At 36.2% G+C, this 17,480-nt stretch overlaps 6 protein-coding genes across 6 annotated transcripts; all 6 read right to left on the bottom strand.

Annotated features, from left to right (window-relative positions):
• Positions 1 to 776: 776 nt before the first annotated feature.
• Positions 777 to 2,498, bottom strand: MONOS_2359 (uncharacterized protein; the record flags this gene model as incomplete). The annotated part of the gene is made up of 1 exon (XM_067872275.1): positions 777 to 2,498. One exon carries the CDS (start codon positions 2,496 to 2,498, stop codon positions 777 to 779), a length of 1,722 nt encoding a protein of 573 aa, XP_067722520.1.
• Positions 2,499 to 5,673: 3,175 nt separating this feature from the next.
• Positions 5,674 to 5,945, bottom strand: MONOS_2360 (uncharacterized protein; the record flags this gene model as incomplete). Its single annotated transcript, XM_067872277.1, has 2 exons — positions 5,674 to 5,753; positions 5,813 to 5,945. 2 exons carry the CDS (start codon positions 5,943 to 5,945, stop codon positions 5,674 to 5,676), a joined length of 213 nt encoding a protein of 70 aa, XP_067722521.1.
• Positions 5,946 to 6,669: 724 nt separating this feature from the next.
• MONOS_2361 (uncharacterized protein) lies at positions 6,670 to 9,165 on the bottom strand (the record flags this gene model as incomplete). The annotated part of the gene is made up of 2 exons (XM_067872278.1): positions 6,670 to 8,487; positions 8,833 to 9,165. The coding sequence occupies 2 exons, from the start codon at positions 9,163 to 9,165 to the stop codon at positions 6,670 to 6,672; spliced, it is 2,151 nt and encodes a 716-aa protein (XP_067722522.1).
• Positions 9,166 to 9,330: 165 nt separating this feature from the next.
• MONOS_2362 (uncharacterized protein) lies at positions 9,331 to 10,458 on the bottom strand (the record flags this gene model as incomplete). The annotated part of the gene is made up of 1 exon (XM_067872279.1): positions 9,331 to 10,458. The coding sequence occupies one exon, from the start codon at positions 10,456 to 10,458 to the stop codon at positions 9,331 to 9,333; it is 1,128 nt and encodes a 375-aa protein (XP_067722523.1).
• A 61-nt stretch (positions 10,459 to 10,519) lies between these two features.
• Positions 10,520 to 11,290, bottom strand: MONOS_2363 (uncharacterized protein; the record flags this gene model as incomplete). The annotated part of the gene is made up of 1 exon (XM_067872280.1): positions 10,520 to 11,290. One exon carries the CDS (start codon positions 11,288 to 11,290, stop codon positions 10,520 to 10,522), a length of 771 nt encoding a protein of 256 aa, XP_067722524.1.
• A 3,196-nt stretch (positions 11,291 to 14,486) lies between these two features.
• On the bottom strand, positions 14,487 to 14,874 carry MONOS_2364 (uncharacterized protein; the record flags this gene model as incomplete). The annotated part of the gene is made up of 2 exons (XM_067872281.1): positions 14,487 to 14,557; positions 14,742 to 14,874. 2 exons carry the CDS (start codon positions 14,872 to 14,874, stop codon positions 14,487 to 14,489), a joined length of 204 nt encoding a protein of 67 aa, XP_067722525.1.
• Positions 14,875 to 17,480: the final 2,606 nt, after the last annotated feature.

A 17,480-nucleotide genomic window follows, 5' to 3' on the forward strand; every position in this document is an offset into this window, starting at 1 on the left:
TTTTCACTCTTTTTTCCTCTTCAGCCGCTTTGTTGTCACAGAAATGAATATTTCTTCGTTCAGCAATCATATTAAATCGTTATTCTGTTTCTTTGCCTAATTTCACTTAATTTCCTCTCAAAGTTGTTCTTCTCCTTTCAACATTTCTTCATTTTCATTTGCATTGCAAATTGCTCATGGGCTCATTCTTCAAAATACATTCTTCCAAAGTCACTTTTTAATTGAGCCATATGCAAAAGTGAAACATTTATTCATAGGAAATTTATTTTTTCGTTCCTCTGAAAACAATTTGAAGGGTGTGGAGATTAACAATGTCTGTCCCATTTCTGCTTTGAATTTTTTTCTTATGAAACCACATCTGTTTTATTCAACTGTTAATGGATTCTGGATAACGAAAATTTTCTGCTTAATTGAAAATCAAACAAATATCTTTTTTATTTCATTATTTTGAAAACCATGAAACGATATTATCTCCATTCCATCTATTCAAACTGAATAACATGTGATTTTTTATTTTTAAAGATTTGCAAAAAATTATTGAAAGATTCAGAATGTTCTGTTCATCAGAAAGTTTGATGCATTTTTTCTTGGGAATTCCTGGGAAATAAATATATTGTGTATTCTGCATTTGACAGAATAAGTGAAAAAAAAGGTATGAATTATGAAATATAAAATCACATGAGAAATTGATGAAAAAAGAAACAAAAGTGATGAATACACAAGGAAAGACAAGAACAAATATCAATTGAAAAGAATAAAGAAAAATCAATTTTATCCTAATCCTTCATTTCTTGTTCCTTATTGTCATTCTCTTCATTTCTTGATTTCCTTTTCCTCACAACAACAATCACAATCACAATCACCACAACTGCCACAACAACCACTATTGGCACAACAATAGCAACAACGATCCCTGCCTTCCTCTTTTTGTTTTGATCTTTCAGTTTCTCTTGTCTCACTTTCACAAACTTCTCATACACATCCTCAGGCTCTGATTCTGCATCTTTTGCTCCCTCGATCCACCCAGATGTTGATTCATCAAAGTCATTCGCAAACGCAAAGGCATCTTCTTGTTTGCAGAACTTTTCGAAGTCTGGGGCAATGATGAACAGAGAAGTTGTTTTTGAGCCAGCTGTGTTTGAGCTGTCGATCTCCAGGTTGTGTTCTGAAGGGAGTTGCAGATTCGATGTGGCCTTGGGCATCTCAATGAATATTGCTCCTGATTTCCCTTCTGGTGCTGAACACGATTTGAATGAACATTTGCTTGACCTTCCAATCGCCACTCTTGATTCTTTTGAACTGAGGGTGATATCCAACCCTGCTGCTGCTCCTTTCTCCGATTTCACTTCTCGAACATTCAATCCTTCGATTGACACCTTCGAAGATAAATCACTCTTATCTCTGATACTGATTGCTGCTCCATTTTGAACATTCACTTTGCTGATCTCCACAGTGCTCAATGATACTTCACGGGCTCCAGAAAATGAAAATGGTGATGAAGAGAATGCCACAAATGAGGTCTCATCTGTGCATTTCACTGTGTCCATTTCCACACTTCCAGATGTCACACTCACAAGACTGCTTTCCAAGGGGCTGTTTCCATCCGTATTTGCCATCATTCCTTCTTGTGCTTGTGATCCAATTCTGGCAAATCGACATGTTGATATTTTCAGTGATATTGAACCTAATCCAGCACTGATCAATGAGTCCCAATTCTTTTCTGTTGAAGAGAATTGGAATGCCAAACACTTGAATTCCACAGTTTTCTGGCAAGAAAAGAGAATTGATGAAACAGAAACATCACAATTGATGGAAGCTTCTGTATTTCCCTCTCCATTGTCATTCACTCCTTCAATTGTTATTCCACTGTTAATGATGAAACTTATGGCTTCTGCTTTGATTGGATCAGATGTTTTGATAATGTCAATGAAACATTTCCCGCTCTTTTCCAAGAAATCATAAGCTTCCTTCAAGCTGTTGATTGCTGAATTAACATCGATTCCATTTCCCTTCCCTCCTTTCTTCACGAATGCCCTTGTCATATTGTCTGGTTTTTTGGGAGCAGGATCAAAATACAAACTTGTGAAATCATATCCATTGACAACAACACACCATCTGTTGTCTCTTCTTGTGTAATCAGCTGCAAAACTGTTCATCATTGCATCTGCAATATCTGTGAATAAAGAACTTCCTTTTATTTCTAAATACAGTCCAGTGTTTCTCTTTTTGCCACTATCATATGCTGAACAATTCTGAAATACCAGATTCTTTCCATCTGTTGGCCATTTCAGTTGTGATGCTGATGCAATATTTGGCATATACAAATAGATTCCACCAGATTTGGCATAAGATCCACCACTGCTACAAGAGGTGAAAGATGTTAAGCCTCCATCTCCAATTGTGAATGAACTTTTACTGATTTCGCTAAAAACAGATATTATACCATAACTTCCAGCTTGACATTCTGTGAATGTGCAATTATTCAGCGTCGCATCCATTTCAATATCTTTATATTCTTCTATGGAAACGAGTGAACTATCACTGGAAATTTTCTTCAAAGTCACATTCGTTAATGATAATGCTTTAGGCGCAAAAAAAAAAAATTGCGCGAGAAATTGAAATAGTTTGATTTTCATCAATACACTCAACTGAATTCATTTGAACATTACTGCCTTCCACATGCACAACGGCATATTCCCCAATTTTGTTATTTGTTGGGGGATGAATAAATTGACAGTTTTTTATGGTGAGTTCCCTTCCAACCCCATGAATCAATGGATATGTTCCATAACTGCTTATAATAACGGGAAAGTGGAATGCCAAATATTTGAATTCAGTATCTTCTCTACATATTAAAAGACTTCCACTTGGATGAACATCGCAGTCAATTGAAACAATTTCATTTTTCGTTCCCTTGCCATCAGCTCCTTCAATCATTATTCCTTCACTTTTGCTGAAAGTTATTGCTTCTGCTGTGAATGCAGTTGCGTCATTGACAATATAGATCTTGCATGCTTCTTCTTCACCAAGCAGATCATATGCACTTTTCAATGATTTCTTTTCCTGATCGATCTCTGTGCCAGTGTTTGTGTCACTTCCACTTTGCTTCACATAAACTGTATAAGGTTTTCCTTCATCCAATTCTTGTGAAATTGCAAAAGTGATAATCAGAAAAATAAAGAGCATGAGTTTTGATGTTTCTTGATCGATATTGCAACAGATCAATACATCCTTAATTCATATACAAATTGATGCAATCAATGGCTTGAATCCAATTGATGAGTGTTTGAAAAGTGAGTTTAATCATTGGACAGTTTCCATTCCGAATGAAACACTCATATAGGAAGATCAACTGATTTTGAAAACAAAAATTGTTAACGCCCATAGTATATTATTTATTGCCACTGTTTTGCATCATTGTTTTGAAAAGATTTGAAAAAAGAAAACAAAATGATCAAAATGTGCAAAAGATAAGAAACAAAAGCAAAAAATCAAAACAAAATGAAACTGAGCTCATGATTTTCGAAATATCACAAACAATATTTCATGAAGAGAAAAGAAACAATGAAAATATTCATTACAAATTGATGAAATATGGAGCACAATAAAACGATTATCAATGAAATAACATCGGTTTATCACATCTTTAAGTAACATTCAGAAACTCATTTTTTTTTCGGATTTTTTGTGATAGAATGATTTAACATCAAAAATAAAACATGCTAGGGGTGAATTTATCATTATTGCTATATTTTTTTCATTGAAAAAAAATTAAAATTTCGATAATATTATGGTTATGTTCAAATCAATTTCTAAAAGGAAAAGTTGAAATCGATGTATAAGAAGATTTAAAAAAAAAAATTTTTTTTATGATATTCTTTCCTTTCTTGTTCTATTTTATAGAGAAGAATAAAAAAAGTTAGCAATTCATACAAATGTTTAGTATTTTTTCTTTTCATTTTGCACAATCATTGAAACACACGTCTTTTTTGTGTGAAAAAGTGATTTTTTTTTTTGATAAAAACTCAAGCCGTATTTATAAAAAAATGAACAAAATTAAAAAAGTTTACCCAAAATTTAACATATTGATTTGAGAGAAAATCGTAAAGAAGAACGAAAACACTCAAGTTCATTTTAAAACTTTATTTATTCTTTAAAAATAAAAAACGCAAACAAATGAGTGCTTCAAATATCTTTAATTCACTTGATTTGAATTGTTAGGTTTTTATTACAAGTCAAATTTAACTACACCAAGAAATTACAAAAAATCGTTCAATTTTCAAACAAAAATTTTTGAAATAAGTTTGATCATAACCATTATATTTTCGAAATTTTGATTTTTTTTAATGAAAAAAATATAGCAATAATGATAAATTCACCCCTGGCTTGTTTTATAATATTATATTTAATCAAACTTTTACAAAAAAAATCCGAAAAATATGAGTTTCTGAATGTTTCTTATAGTTGTGATTTGTCAAAACATATTTTAATATTTTGTTCAAAATCAAAAACAATAGAAAAAGAAAAAAAGTGTATATGGGACAAAATATTTGACTTCAGGCATTTTCATAGAAAAATTATGCACTTTTGAAAGCTTTTTGTGATTAAAAAATTTTGTAACAAATGTGTTTGTTTTTTGTAATACATATGAAGTTACTGAACTTAATGTTATTATATCAATGGCGTTTGCTTTCAAAAATGAAAATCAAATTTATTTTGAAATCTGGTTAAGTTTCAAAATGCAATAGGTGAAACAATTTTTTCATGCTTTGTGCATTAAAAGCTTGAAAGTCCGGATTTTCCACCATATTTTGTTCATAATAGCTTCTTTTCAGTCAATAAAGTTTGAGTCGACTAATTCAACACATATGATTTATCTTTAAATGTTTCAATGGGTATACATTGAAATTAGACAAAAAGAGATTATTGTGGAAATGAAGGCACACTATTCATTCGTATTATTTGTTTTATCATCAATAAATTTTCAGCAAAAATTATTCTGATTATTTCAACTAAATGCAGTGACTTCAGTTGTTACCAGAGTGCATTTGATTTTTATCATTCGAAAAATTCATTAAAAAATTTTTGAAAAAATATGAAAGTTAATTCAAAAGAGGAAAAAAAAGAAAGCCACATTTTCTATATATTAATAAATACCTGTGCGATTATTTTTGAAATCATATTTCAACATTCAAAAATTTCGGTCAGAAAATTTCACTTAAATATTAAAAAAAGATTATTGAAAAATGAAAAGGCTAGCAAAAGACATCTTCATCATTATTTGTGCAGAATCATTCGTTTTGAAAACAAAAGAAAGAAAATTATCACATTAATGCATAATCTCCATTCAATAATGAACAACCTTTGATAAATCAACATTTCGAAAAATTTTATGATTTCAAAAATAATTACACGAACTTAAAATGTTTGATTCCATAAAGAAAACAAAATTGTGGTTCAATCGAAAAAATTTTCTAGTTATTTGTTCTGTTTGATTAATGTTAAAAAAAAACAGAGAGACAGGTTCACTCCGAGATAATGAGTATTGATCACAATTTATGGGCTGGTTTTGTGAGAACTTCGCCCTCCCAAAATGACGTTGGAAAAAGGGCGAGATGAAAATATAGACAAAAACATTTAAACAATAAAAAAGTTTATTATGAATTGTCCGCTTCACTTCACCACATACTTCGCCTTTTCGCCTTGGTTACGAAGACCAGAGGGCAGGGGACGTTGCCCCTCGGAGCTCCCTCCTGCAGTCAGTGCAGGGATTCAGTGAGGCGAAAACTCAAAACGAAGCAGAAAGAAAAACCACATTCGCTTCCGCGAGGAGTGAAAAAGAAAACTGCATGTAATGTGCTCTGCCTCCCTCTCTTCTGCTGCATCAGCAGAGCAAATCCACCCACCACACACTGTGTGGTCCCGTCTGACTGTTCTCTTTGCATTTGTTCGATTCCATTAAAAGGAGCAGGCTCCTTCTTCAAACTTTTTATTCATTCCACATTTCTCTGAACAGGTTCTAGGTGCACTCTTGTGATTTCGGGCGGTTGCTATTTTCCTCTCTCTTCTGTTATCTCTCCCCTTTTCTCGTAATCTACACACTTGCATGTCGCTCTACATCGCACCCAGCCGCGTATCTTCTCTCCATCCGCATTCCTATTATCTCTGAGCAAACCTGTCTCACTGCGTTTTTATCAATTCGCAATGAAGCGAATCTACAAACGCAAGGAGCAGGTTTGCTCCTCAATAATGAGTTCTGAAATCCCTTTTCTTTCCGTATGTGTGATCTAAAACCCCTTTCCTAGCACGATATCGTGCGATGGATGAACAGAGGGACTGCGGATGAAGGTGCGGCCCTTATCTCTACTCCCTGCCTCTCTTTGAATGCTTTCTGGGTGTTCTTGATCGGGTCTTCGACACTTGAGCAAGCCTGACAATTTGTCCTATGCTTCTCTCTCCGCGTTTCCTCCGATCAGGTTCCAGCTCCTTTTGCAAGGCAGTTTGTCTGCCCTCCGTCAGCTCCATAATGCTGCGGGGAATTATGGGGGCTGTCTCATCACCTTTGGGAAGTTGAGCTATATCACTCTCCTGCTGTGTACTCTTCTCTCGAATTGGCCTTCGTCTCTTTGATCTCCTTCTCTTTCTCCTATCCACTTCTCCTCCAGATTGTCAACTTTCTCCTGTATATTCCATAATTCCTGGTACTGTCTTCTCAATTCTTTTATCCTTCCTTTCTCTATCCTTCTCTGACTTTTCCGCTTCTCCACAAAGGGATCCTGATCCGCCGATTGTCTCCAGGAACCATCTCGTGTCTTGAACTGGAAGCACGGTGTAATACTCCTGGGCCACTCTAGAACTTGGAACCCATCTCGCGTCCGCATTGATTGTTTTCCAATCTGCATCTTGTTGTCTTGCTAAGTGTGTTATCACGGCGTGTCTTTTTGAGAACGCGGTAAATGTTTCAGTTATTCCATTTTCTCTCAGGACAGCCACTAATTCTTCTTTTATCTTCTGCAAGTTTGCAGATTGCCTCTCACTGATATTGAACCACACATGTTCATCCTTTAACGTTGTCTTTGAAAATTCCATCCAACGTTGCAGCGCGATAACTGCATAGATACGTGGATTTGGATGTTTGTTTATAATAACCTTGACCGTCTCTCCCCCTGATGTTTTTGTTTGTACTTGTGTCTGGACGAACTCGTCCTTAAATATCGTAGTATCACTTCTCATTCTTTCCAGCTCTGATGGCCTTAAAGCTCCAAAAACCATAGTGAGGATGAGGGCTCTCCTCTGAAGTGTTCGTTGGTCCGTCATATCATGGGTGGCTTTTTCCCATTTGGTGATTATTGTGAGATCCCATATCGTTTTGCATCGTTTTCCCCTTCTTGGCTTATCCCCCACATAAGTCTTTAGAAATATTTCAATGTCCTTTCGATCAATCTTGGTTTCTCTAAAAAGGTTGATGGACTCCAGTACTTTCCGTTCTGTCTGATGAATCACTCCACTTGAAACATTTGTATTAAATTGAGTTTCAAAAAATTCTTCCATAATCCATTTGGCATCTCTGGATGTGAGGGGGTAGGTGTCATCCATGCTCTCTCTATCTATGAATTGTCTAAATCTTCGCAGCACTCTCCACGTATCCCTTTCACTCTTCTGATTTTTCAGTATTGCTGCTGCTATGTCATTCGCTCTCACATATTCTCCACATGCTTTGAAGAGGTCCATTCCTTGAATACTCTCTTCTCCAGTGTGACTGATATCACTTCTCCTGGGGGTAATCTCCAGCCTTCCCTTCTCATCTTTGCTCCCCGTATCACGCACTCCTGAAAGGTCCCCAGGGTCTTTGTCAAATGCCCAGGCTGCAGTTGCGGGGTCCAGATTTGCCCCCGCCAGGCTGGCAGAATCAGAATCGTAAGATCCCTCTGCGCTTCCTTCATTTTCTCTTTCAGCACACGTCCAATATTTCTCAAGAACGGATGGACTAGCAATATCTCGTCTCCTGGCATGTTTTTCTCTCTCTTCCTTCTCACGGAGGATTGTCTCCAAGTACTTCCACAGGGCACCAGCACAATTGGTTTTGAGATTGTGTCCAGTGTTCTCAGTGCGATTGTTTGTAATATCTCTGCGACTTTCTCCCCGCTCAGTGCATAGTCCGGCTTTTTCGCCATCCGGCTGAGTGCATCTGCATCCGTGTTCTGTTCTCCCGGGAGATGTTCCGTCTGTATTGTAATGTCGAGGCTGTTCAGTTTCTTTTCCAATACACTCAGTGTTGGAATGAGCAATGGCGCTTCCCTCTTCTTCTGTATTGTCCACCTTGTGGACATATTGTCTGCCCTCAGACGAATATGATCTATCTTCTGTTGTTGCATCCATGCTCCCTTTCTCTCTTGTGTTCTCAACACTGCTCTTGAATCCTTCTCGTTGATCGCCAGTGCAATCTCCCGGGGTGTCCAACTTCCGTGGACATATATCTTCTCCTTTCTGTTCTTTTTCGGTGTTGTTAACACCTCACCCCATCCAAGCTCTAACACATCTGTTATTAGTTCCGCTGGTCTGTTCCTTCTCTTCAGACTCCTTGGTCTGTTTTCTTGTAGTATCTTTCTCCAGTGTGTTAATTCTACCAGTATCATTGGGTTGACTGTAACAGTTCAGTTCCAGCCTCCGCGGGCTATCGCCTGCATCAGCATGTATTGCATGCGCTTCATCCACAAGCTCGCTGGTGGGTGTTGCAGTCTCACAAAATTCAGCCTCCTGAGGAGTGCTGCTAAGTCTCTCGTCTTTTATCTCTTCCTTCACTTAGCATATGCTGTACAGGTTCGCACATACTCTAGCAGCAGCACTCTCTTCCTTTCTTGGAGTGTCACTTCCATCCTTTCCGAGTTCCAAAGCAATCCCAGAAACTCCACACTCCTTGTGCGTTCCAACTTCAGCTTCTCTTCCAACAGTATCCAGCCCAGATTTCTCAGGAACTGAGCTATCTCCTGTGAGATCGATCTCAATGCATCCCTGTCTGTGTGCATGAGGAAAATGTCGTCCAGGTATATCACTAGCTTCACTTTCCACTTTTCTCTGATATATGACGCCGCCCTTCTCATTATCTTCGTGAATACTCTGGGCGCGTCCTTTGCTCCAAATGGCATCCCCACGTAAGTGTAGCATTGCTTTTGAAAGCTGAAGCACAGAAAGGGACTGAATTGTTCATCCACTTTGACATGTTGGTATGCACTCGATATGTCCAAAGTTGTCATCCAGTCGTTCTCTTCCAGGAGTTCCACCACTGTCTCCTGGGAATCCATCATGAAGTGTTTTCCCTGCACTTCCTCGTTAAGCTTTCTGCAATCCAAGATCTTCCTCCACTTTCCGTTCTTCTTTGTCACCAAGAATGTCGGGTTGAACCACTTCACCTCCGACTCCTGTATGGGATTCACCACTCCTTCCTTCAATTCCTTTTCCAAGAGGGATAAATAATTGTTCGTCATCTCTGTCGTCCCTCGAAACTCTTGTCTGTGTTTTCTCTTCAAAAGTGAGATTAAATATTGGGGACTTTTCCATCGAGCTCTTACACCACGGCTCACTAGTTTGTCTCCCCCAATCTTCATCCACTCGTTCAGCCTGTTCACCAGTCTCCCCGGAAGTGGCTCCTTTGGTGATCCAATCACTATACTCTCCCTCACTCCTGGCGTCTTGTGGCCAGACTGCATCTGTGTATTTCCTTCTCCTTCGAGAATATGTACAATAGCTGTTTTCAAGCTCCACTTCCGGGCGCTCCCAATTGGGGGCTCGATAACAATCCCAGAAGCTCTCAAGACTCTCTTCCCGTTCTCCCTCTCGCTCCTCTGTCCCGTCACTCGGGAATATTCGGAGTCTCCTTCTGTTCTCGCTGTCGGGTGTCGCACATCTTCTATCGATTTCTCTATTGCCGAATCCCCCGTGATTTCTCGTTCTCTCTCCTTTCTTTGGTCTGACAGGTTCAGAGTCTCTCTGACGTTCACCTGTTGTTTCTGCATTTCCGTCTCTGATCGCTTCTCGCCCGAAGCGACGGTTTCTCGTTGTATATTCATTTCGCTGTAATTTGCTTCTCTCTCTCCTCTCTCTGTCTCGCAACACAGTGGGGCTATACTCCCCCTCACTTCTTATAGGTCCATTGGCTCGTTCCAATAGCTGTTCCTGTTGCTGATCCTCCCTGTATCCTCGGGGGAGCTGGGGTGAGGGGAACTGTGATCGAGGCCACTCTCCCAGCTGGTGCAGGGGCATGCTGTGGTAGTACTTGTGTTGACATCCTTCTTTCCTTGAAATTCGTGAAGCTCCCATCGAAGCCATGCTTCTGGAGCTGTCTGTATTCAAAACCCTGTGTGCTCCTTCCAGAACTGTATCTTCTCGGGAGCCCACTTCTGGCTGTTGTGGACCCGAAACCTGTTGTGGAGTCGGGAGATGCATCGTATCCTGCTGCATCTCCCTCTGCTTGAAAAAAGCTAGTGCTCTCCACCAGTTTTCTCAGGTTCTCCGGCACTTCCTAAGACATTCCTCCTTCTAAAAAGCCTTTCGCGCTTTCCCAATCCGATTGAAGAATAACTTTCAGTAAGTTTATTCTGCTGATACAGTTGGCAATAAGCGCATAAGAACAAAACAGTCCTTTCAGTCGTTCTTTCTCCTCTTCCATGAGGTGCGCCTTCTCTAGTTCCTTCACCGTGAGGGCTGCGATTGCCTTCGCCACTTCAAAGCCCGATTCTAGAACAGGCTGGAGGAGTTCGATTACTCGGCTCACTTCTGGTGAGTCTCTTCTCCCCTTTGTTGTGATTTCTGTTCTGGCGAGCGCATTCCAGCTTGTGTCCGTGTGTCCCGTGAAAATTTCCTTCTCACTCTCCGGAATAAACGTATTCAAAATATCATCGTTTGTCCTGATCGAACAAGCTTTGCAAAATTCAATAAAGTTCCTCAACTCGCTCGCTTGTCTCAGGTGTGTCAACCACTCCCTGGGAAAAATTCTGGCAAATTTTTGTTTTCTCTCCTTTTCTTCCTGCACTTCTTGCTCTTCAGAATCCCAGTTGCTTTCCTCTTCGTCTTCCCGTCTCTTCGTTCGGCTATATGTTCGACATCCTCTCTCACGCTTTCCTTGGTTCCGCTTCGCGATCAGATCACTAAAATTTGCATCCGACTTTGACTCGCTTGATCTCGACAGAGATCTCTTCCTTTGTCGTTCTCTCTTAACTTTCCTCGTTGGTAGCAACTCCGTAGCTCCGGACTGCATTGGCCATGTTTGGCTTCTGGTGATTTCTTCGATCATGTTTTCTACCCTTGAAAGCCTGTGAATAAGATCAAATCCTCTGTCCTCGCCGATCGCTATTTGTCACTCCAACACGCTCTTGTTCCATTCTTCCTGCGGACAATGGAATGTGAAAGAAGTTAAATTGTTTGCGAAGTTTGATCTAAAACCACCCAAACTTTTTTATCAATACTCATTATCGAGGAGAAAACCTGCAACTTGCGCTTGTTGATTCGCTCAATTGCGAATCAATAACCATTATTAAGCATTAAATTGATGTATAACATCAGAAAATTAACCAAAATTGTTTGAACTTAATCCTATTGAATCCAAACAACCATATTATTCTTTCAAAAAAATTCTTCAAGTCTTTATTATTATGAATAAAGAGTAATCGAAGTTGAATTTTCAATGACAATTATTTATTCAAATATGAAAAGTGTCTTTAATAACAAAAATTTGGATGAAATAAAAAAATTCATTTTCACATTAAACCAATAACAGGTGTCAAGATGTGTGAATTCGAACTGCAAGTTGGTGTATTTTTTCTCTTTGAGAATAATAGTTACCCCTTTTGAATGTTATTCAAAAGAATGATACAAAAAAAACGAAAACAATTCTCTTTACTATGTGCAATATTTGTTGATCTTTAATACATATTTTTTGAGAATAAAATAATGTTTCATTGCTTTCCCCAAATGTGAAATAAGAGGAACATTCCTTATGAAACACATTTTTGAAGAATTGATATTATTTTTTTTTTTGAAAGCTTCAAATGGAAAAATGATAAGATGACTTTTTTTTTTGCTTTCAAATAGGCCACAATTGGACGCTGGAAATATTTCTCTTTGACATTACAAGTAAAAAATCATTCGTCTGTTTAAAAATACACTTTAATTGATTTATGTATTTTATCAAATTTAAATAAATTAATACGAATGATTGCGAAAACTTCAAATAACTTCATTGAGAGCTTTGGAAATAATTTGTGGAATGAATTAGAAATATCCGTCTTTTTCTTTTTTTCACAGACGGTCAACGAAAAATTGTGACAAAAAAATTCCTCAGCTGATATTTTCTGCGAAAAAAATGCATGTTGGGAACTTGATCATCTTTATTAAAATCTTGATTATTTCAAAATAATAAGAATTGTTGTAATTCTATTAACAAATTAATTATTACAGACAAAAAAATAGTGAAATCGTTATTAATTACAATTTTTGATAAATCATAAAAATCTTGTTAATCATTTTGTCATTGTTTCCATTTACTTTTATCATGTCACAGAGGTTCACTGCGGAAGAATAAAAAAGTGAGTTTGTTCACAAATGTGTAACGAAAGGCAATTAGTTATTGGAAACGAAGGAATTATGGTGGAAATAGATGAAGCAATATTTCGAAATCGGAAATTCCGAAGAGGAAGAAAAAAAACTCAACGTGGATTATAAGAGGTCAGGAAAGTTCAGAGGGAGGTGGAGCGTGAAAACAGTTCATGGTTGTTGTCATTCAAAAAGAAGGAAGGAAAACTTTATGCAAATAATCCAGAAATGCACAAAAATTGGAACATTAATAATATTGTTTGAATGACACACTTATTCTTCGCTTGGAGCACTTGGATATAACAATAAACAATGTTTCAAAAAGAACATTTCTGGAACGTGAGACTGGTCGGATTGAAAACTCAATCTAAGGATCACAGCAGCATTAATATTTCTCATTTTAAAGATTCGAAACAAGGATCAGATTAACGTTTGATTATTTTTCACTGTTGAAAGTTAAATCAACATTTGACACAACATTTACACAGTGAATCAAATATTGTTTTTTGAAAAGGAAAAGGCTTCTGAAATAGATGGAAGAAGAAAAAGAAGTTTTAGATGAAATTGAAAGAATTCAAAACTTGGAAATATTTATAAAAAAGATATTGATGAAGAATCTTGTGCAAATTATTAAGCAGGAGATGAAGTTAGCTCCTCTGAATATAAGCCTAACAATTTTTAAAAAATATTCGAATATTTGAATATTTTTTTTTCATTTTTGCGAATTATTATAAAACAATACAGAAACGATTTTTCGCATAAGTGTGACAAAATACCTCCTCCAATTTAATGATTTCATTTTTGATAATAAGTGGGAATGAATAACATAAAAAAACAACACTTTTTGGTGGAGCAGTTTTTGTGATATCAACAAAAATTTCATAAATAAATTTTATGTGATCTGTCCCATAATTAAATTTTTATTCAAATCTTTTTTGCTTAATACTTTCATGCCTGTGAATTGAAAGTTTATCTTTTGATACGATAACATAATACTAAAATACTTCAAAAATGAGGTTTGAAATTTGAACTTTATCGTTGTTTTAAACGTTATTTTTTTGTTTTAAAAATGTAATTTTCGTGGAATTTTCTTGTTCATTCAACAAATGTTCAGTAAAAGATCATTCCGGAGCGTTATATTACAAAAGTTTTTTGAAAATTAAAATCACAAAACCCAATTTTTCAAGTTGCTCTGCTTTGCATGGAGGAGCAGTATCAAAATTTACAAATCCACGAACGAATTCTGTTCAGTTATTATCAGATAACAGAGTGGAAAATAGTTCAATTACAGATATGTGTTGAACTGGTTGGTGTTTACCGTTTGGTGATTTTCCATCAAACGGAAAATTTCTATTTACCAAATGATAGTGTATAGCTAGTACTGGAGGAAATGTGGCTTGTTCTCTTACATTCAATTGGCCCCAACAAAATAAACCAACTCAGTTTTTGGTAAATGATTGTCAATTCACTTACAACAAATTGACTGCCTCTATCAATTATGGAGGTGCTGCTATTTTCTTTTATCCAACGTATTCTTGGATGAATGGAATAAAATTCATCACATTCTGCTTCTTCGATGGAAACTCCGCAACAAATGGCAGAGGGAATGATGTGTTCTTCAATGGCAGCAGCATCACTCAATCTCCATTCGAGAATTGTGGATCAACAACCCCAACAAAAAGAGTGTATAATAATGGAACAGCTGTTAATGATGTGTACAATGGCTGGCTCCCCCTCATTGCCCAGAACAAAATCGTTGCCAGCAATAGAACTGATGCTGATACCTGTGGCAGACCGCAACAGACCCCATGTGCCACCATCGAATATGCCCTCACTGGCTTCATTTCCCTCCTCCAAGACGCCTCTCTCACCCTCCTCACCTCAACATTTGTTCCCACTCAAACGCTCTCTTTCAGCGCGACTGCTGTAAAAATCTCTGGAAATGGAATAATTGCTCCATCGTTTGAATCTTCATATGATGTTCATAAACATAATTCATTCACATCATCATTTTTTATTCTCAAACTTTGACTCTTCCAACTCTTCTTCTTCTTCTTCCTCCTCCTCCTCCTCTCCCCAGCATTCATTGCGTTCTTCTCAATTGATTTCTTCTTCTCCTCTTCCATTCACTCCTTCTGCACAAAGACAGACACCTCTTCCACATCCTTCCTCTTCTCCATCTTCTTCTTCTACTTCTTCTCCTCCTCCTTCTTCTTCTCCTCCTCCTTCTTCCTCTCCTTCTTCCTCTTCCACATCATCCAGATTCCGCACAATCCCAACAGTCATGAATTCTCACTCACCTGATCCTTCTCTTTCTCCTGCTTCCATCCAATTTACTGCTCATTTATCTTCTTCACCTTCACCTTCACCTTCTTCCTTCTCCTCCTCCTCCTCCTCCTCCTTCTTCTTCTTCTTCTTCTTCTTTTTCTTCTTCTTTTTCTTCTTTCTTCTTCATCTTCCTTTTCCTCTTCCTTTTCCTCTTCCTCTTCCTCTTCCTCTTTCTCTTCCTCTTCCTTCTCCTCTTCCTCCTCTCCTACTCTCTCATTCAGATCTTCAATACTCCTTCTTCGACTTTTTCGTGATCTTCTGTTTCTTCCTATAATTTCTCTCCTCTCCTCCAATACCCACTCCCCTGAGTACTGAATCTGTCATCTCCATCGAAGATCATTCCTTCAGAGCGAAATTCGTCCTTCGCACAGGTTCTGCCTGCTTGACAAAGCCATGTGCCTGTAAGTCATTGACTTCAACATAAGAAAGAAATTCCTCCCACCCAATCAACTCTTCAAGCGCACTTCAGAAGCTCCTTGTGAAGTTCCGACTTTGCAAGGTGAGTCAACGATAGGAGTGTCCTTTACAGAATCTTATACTTTCACGACTCTTCAAGACTTGTCCGCGCTTGCCTCGTCACTTCCAAACTTCCTCGCAACAATGAAATCGACAGAGCATTCGTAATGCTACGTTAACGACTTGATGCTCCTTCCTAACTCGCACTTTCAGCATTGTCTCTTCTGAACAACTATTTCATTCAGACAAACATATTCAAGTTCGCTTCATGTTTATGTTCACCACATTTCATTAAACAAAAATAGTTTAATTTTACAATATCATCTGTTCTTTCAGAAAAAGAGATTAATAAGGAGACAAAAAAGTTGAAGCAAAAGAAAGGAAATAATAAGTATTCTGTCAGAAAAGATGAAAAAATGAAAAAGATGAACGAAATGAAGTAATTAATGATGTGGTTTGTTTTTATATTTTCATTTATGGAAATGTGTCAATGTGTGATTGAAACTTCTAATTTTTAGTCATTCTCTTGAGGTTGAAAAAAGAAAATGTTTTATCATCACAACAAAAAATAAAAATATCATCATATTTTTTTTGTTTGTGAATATGAAATATATTCTAATTTTCATAAGTTTTTCATTTTAAACATTTAACTTTATACAATATAAAAAAGAATCATCTTGACCTAACTTTCTTATGAAAATTCCTTAATTATTAATCACTTAATGTTACGATCATATAAGAAAAAAATGAGCTGATAATCTTATTAACAATATTTGTATATAAATGTTTAATCAAATGGAACAGAAATGATTGATTTTATTTCTTAAATAGTCTTTCCTACAAAAAAAATAGACTCCAAATAAACATGGTTTTTCACTTTTTTAAAATAGAAAGACAATTTTAATATGTTATACATCAACTTCTAAAGTATACAAAAAATTAAAATATACAAAAATAATTTTTATGAATAAAAGGAAGTTGCCATTTAGGTGAATCAAAAAATAAAATCGAATAATACTAAATAACAGAGATAAAGTTCAAATTTCAAACCTCATTTTTGAAGTATTTTAGTATTATGTTATCATATCAAAAGATAAACTTTCAATTCACAGGCATGAAAGTATTAAGCAAAAAAGATTTGAATAAAAATTTAATTATGGGACAGATCACACAAAATTTATTTATGAAATTTTTGTTGATATGGGTGATTATTTTTGAAATCATATTTTGTCATTTTAAAATTTCGGTTCAAAATTTTAACTTGAATTCAAACAAAAGAACATTGAAAAGTTAAAACACTTATAAAAGATATCTTCGTCTTTGTATAAACTTAAGAACTTTGTTTTTTAAACAGTTATGATAGTTTTTGCATTTGAATTCAAAATCTCTTCCCAATGATAAACTATCTTTGAAAAAACAACACATCGAAAAAAGTTATGATTTCAAAAATAATCACCCATATCACAAAAAACTGCTCCACCAAAAAGTGTTGTTTTTTTATGTTATTCATTCCCACTTATTATCAAAAATGAAATCATTAAATTGGAGGAGGTATTTTGTCACACTTATGCCCGATTTTTTTTAAAAAAATATGAAAGAATATTATAATAAAAAATGAACTTGTTTTAATGAGTCTTTTCTTTCAAATGGAAGAGAAGGAGCAAATCCCAAAACGATTGAATTTTATTCTTTATTTTTTCTTTTATCAAAATCCTCTTGACAAAGAGTATTTTTGAATAAAAACCCTTCATCATAAAAATGGGAAATTCTGGTCTTTTGAAAAAAATATTTTTAAAAGATTTATTTTCTTCAAAACGATTAATAAATCCTCAATGATCTATTTCAAATGAAAATCGCTTTAAACCCTTCATTATTTAATTGTTAATAAAATTCAACGATTATTAAAATAACACGAGAACTTAAACTTTCAGTCGTTAAACTTACGTTTGAAGTTGGAAACGCTTATTCTTCAAACGAAAAAGTTATTACTGCTTTTTATGCATTTTCACAGAAGGTTTGTATAATTACAGAAGCGTTGAACATTACGACCAAAAAATTTATAGCGCTGTAAGATGTTATTGCGCCGGACAAACTTGGAACGAAAAGGA

Source organism: Monocercomonoides exilis (assembly GCF_001643675.1).
Source record: "Monocercomonoides exilis strain PA203 chromosome Unknown scaffold41-876177, whole genome shotgun sequence".
Taxonomy (NCBI): Eukaryota; Preaxostyla; order Oxymonadida; family Polymastigidae; genus Monocercomonoides; species Monocercomonoides exilis.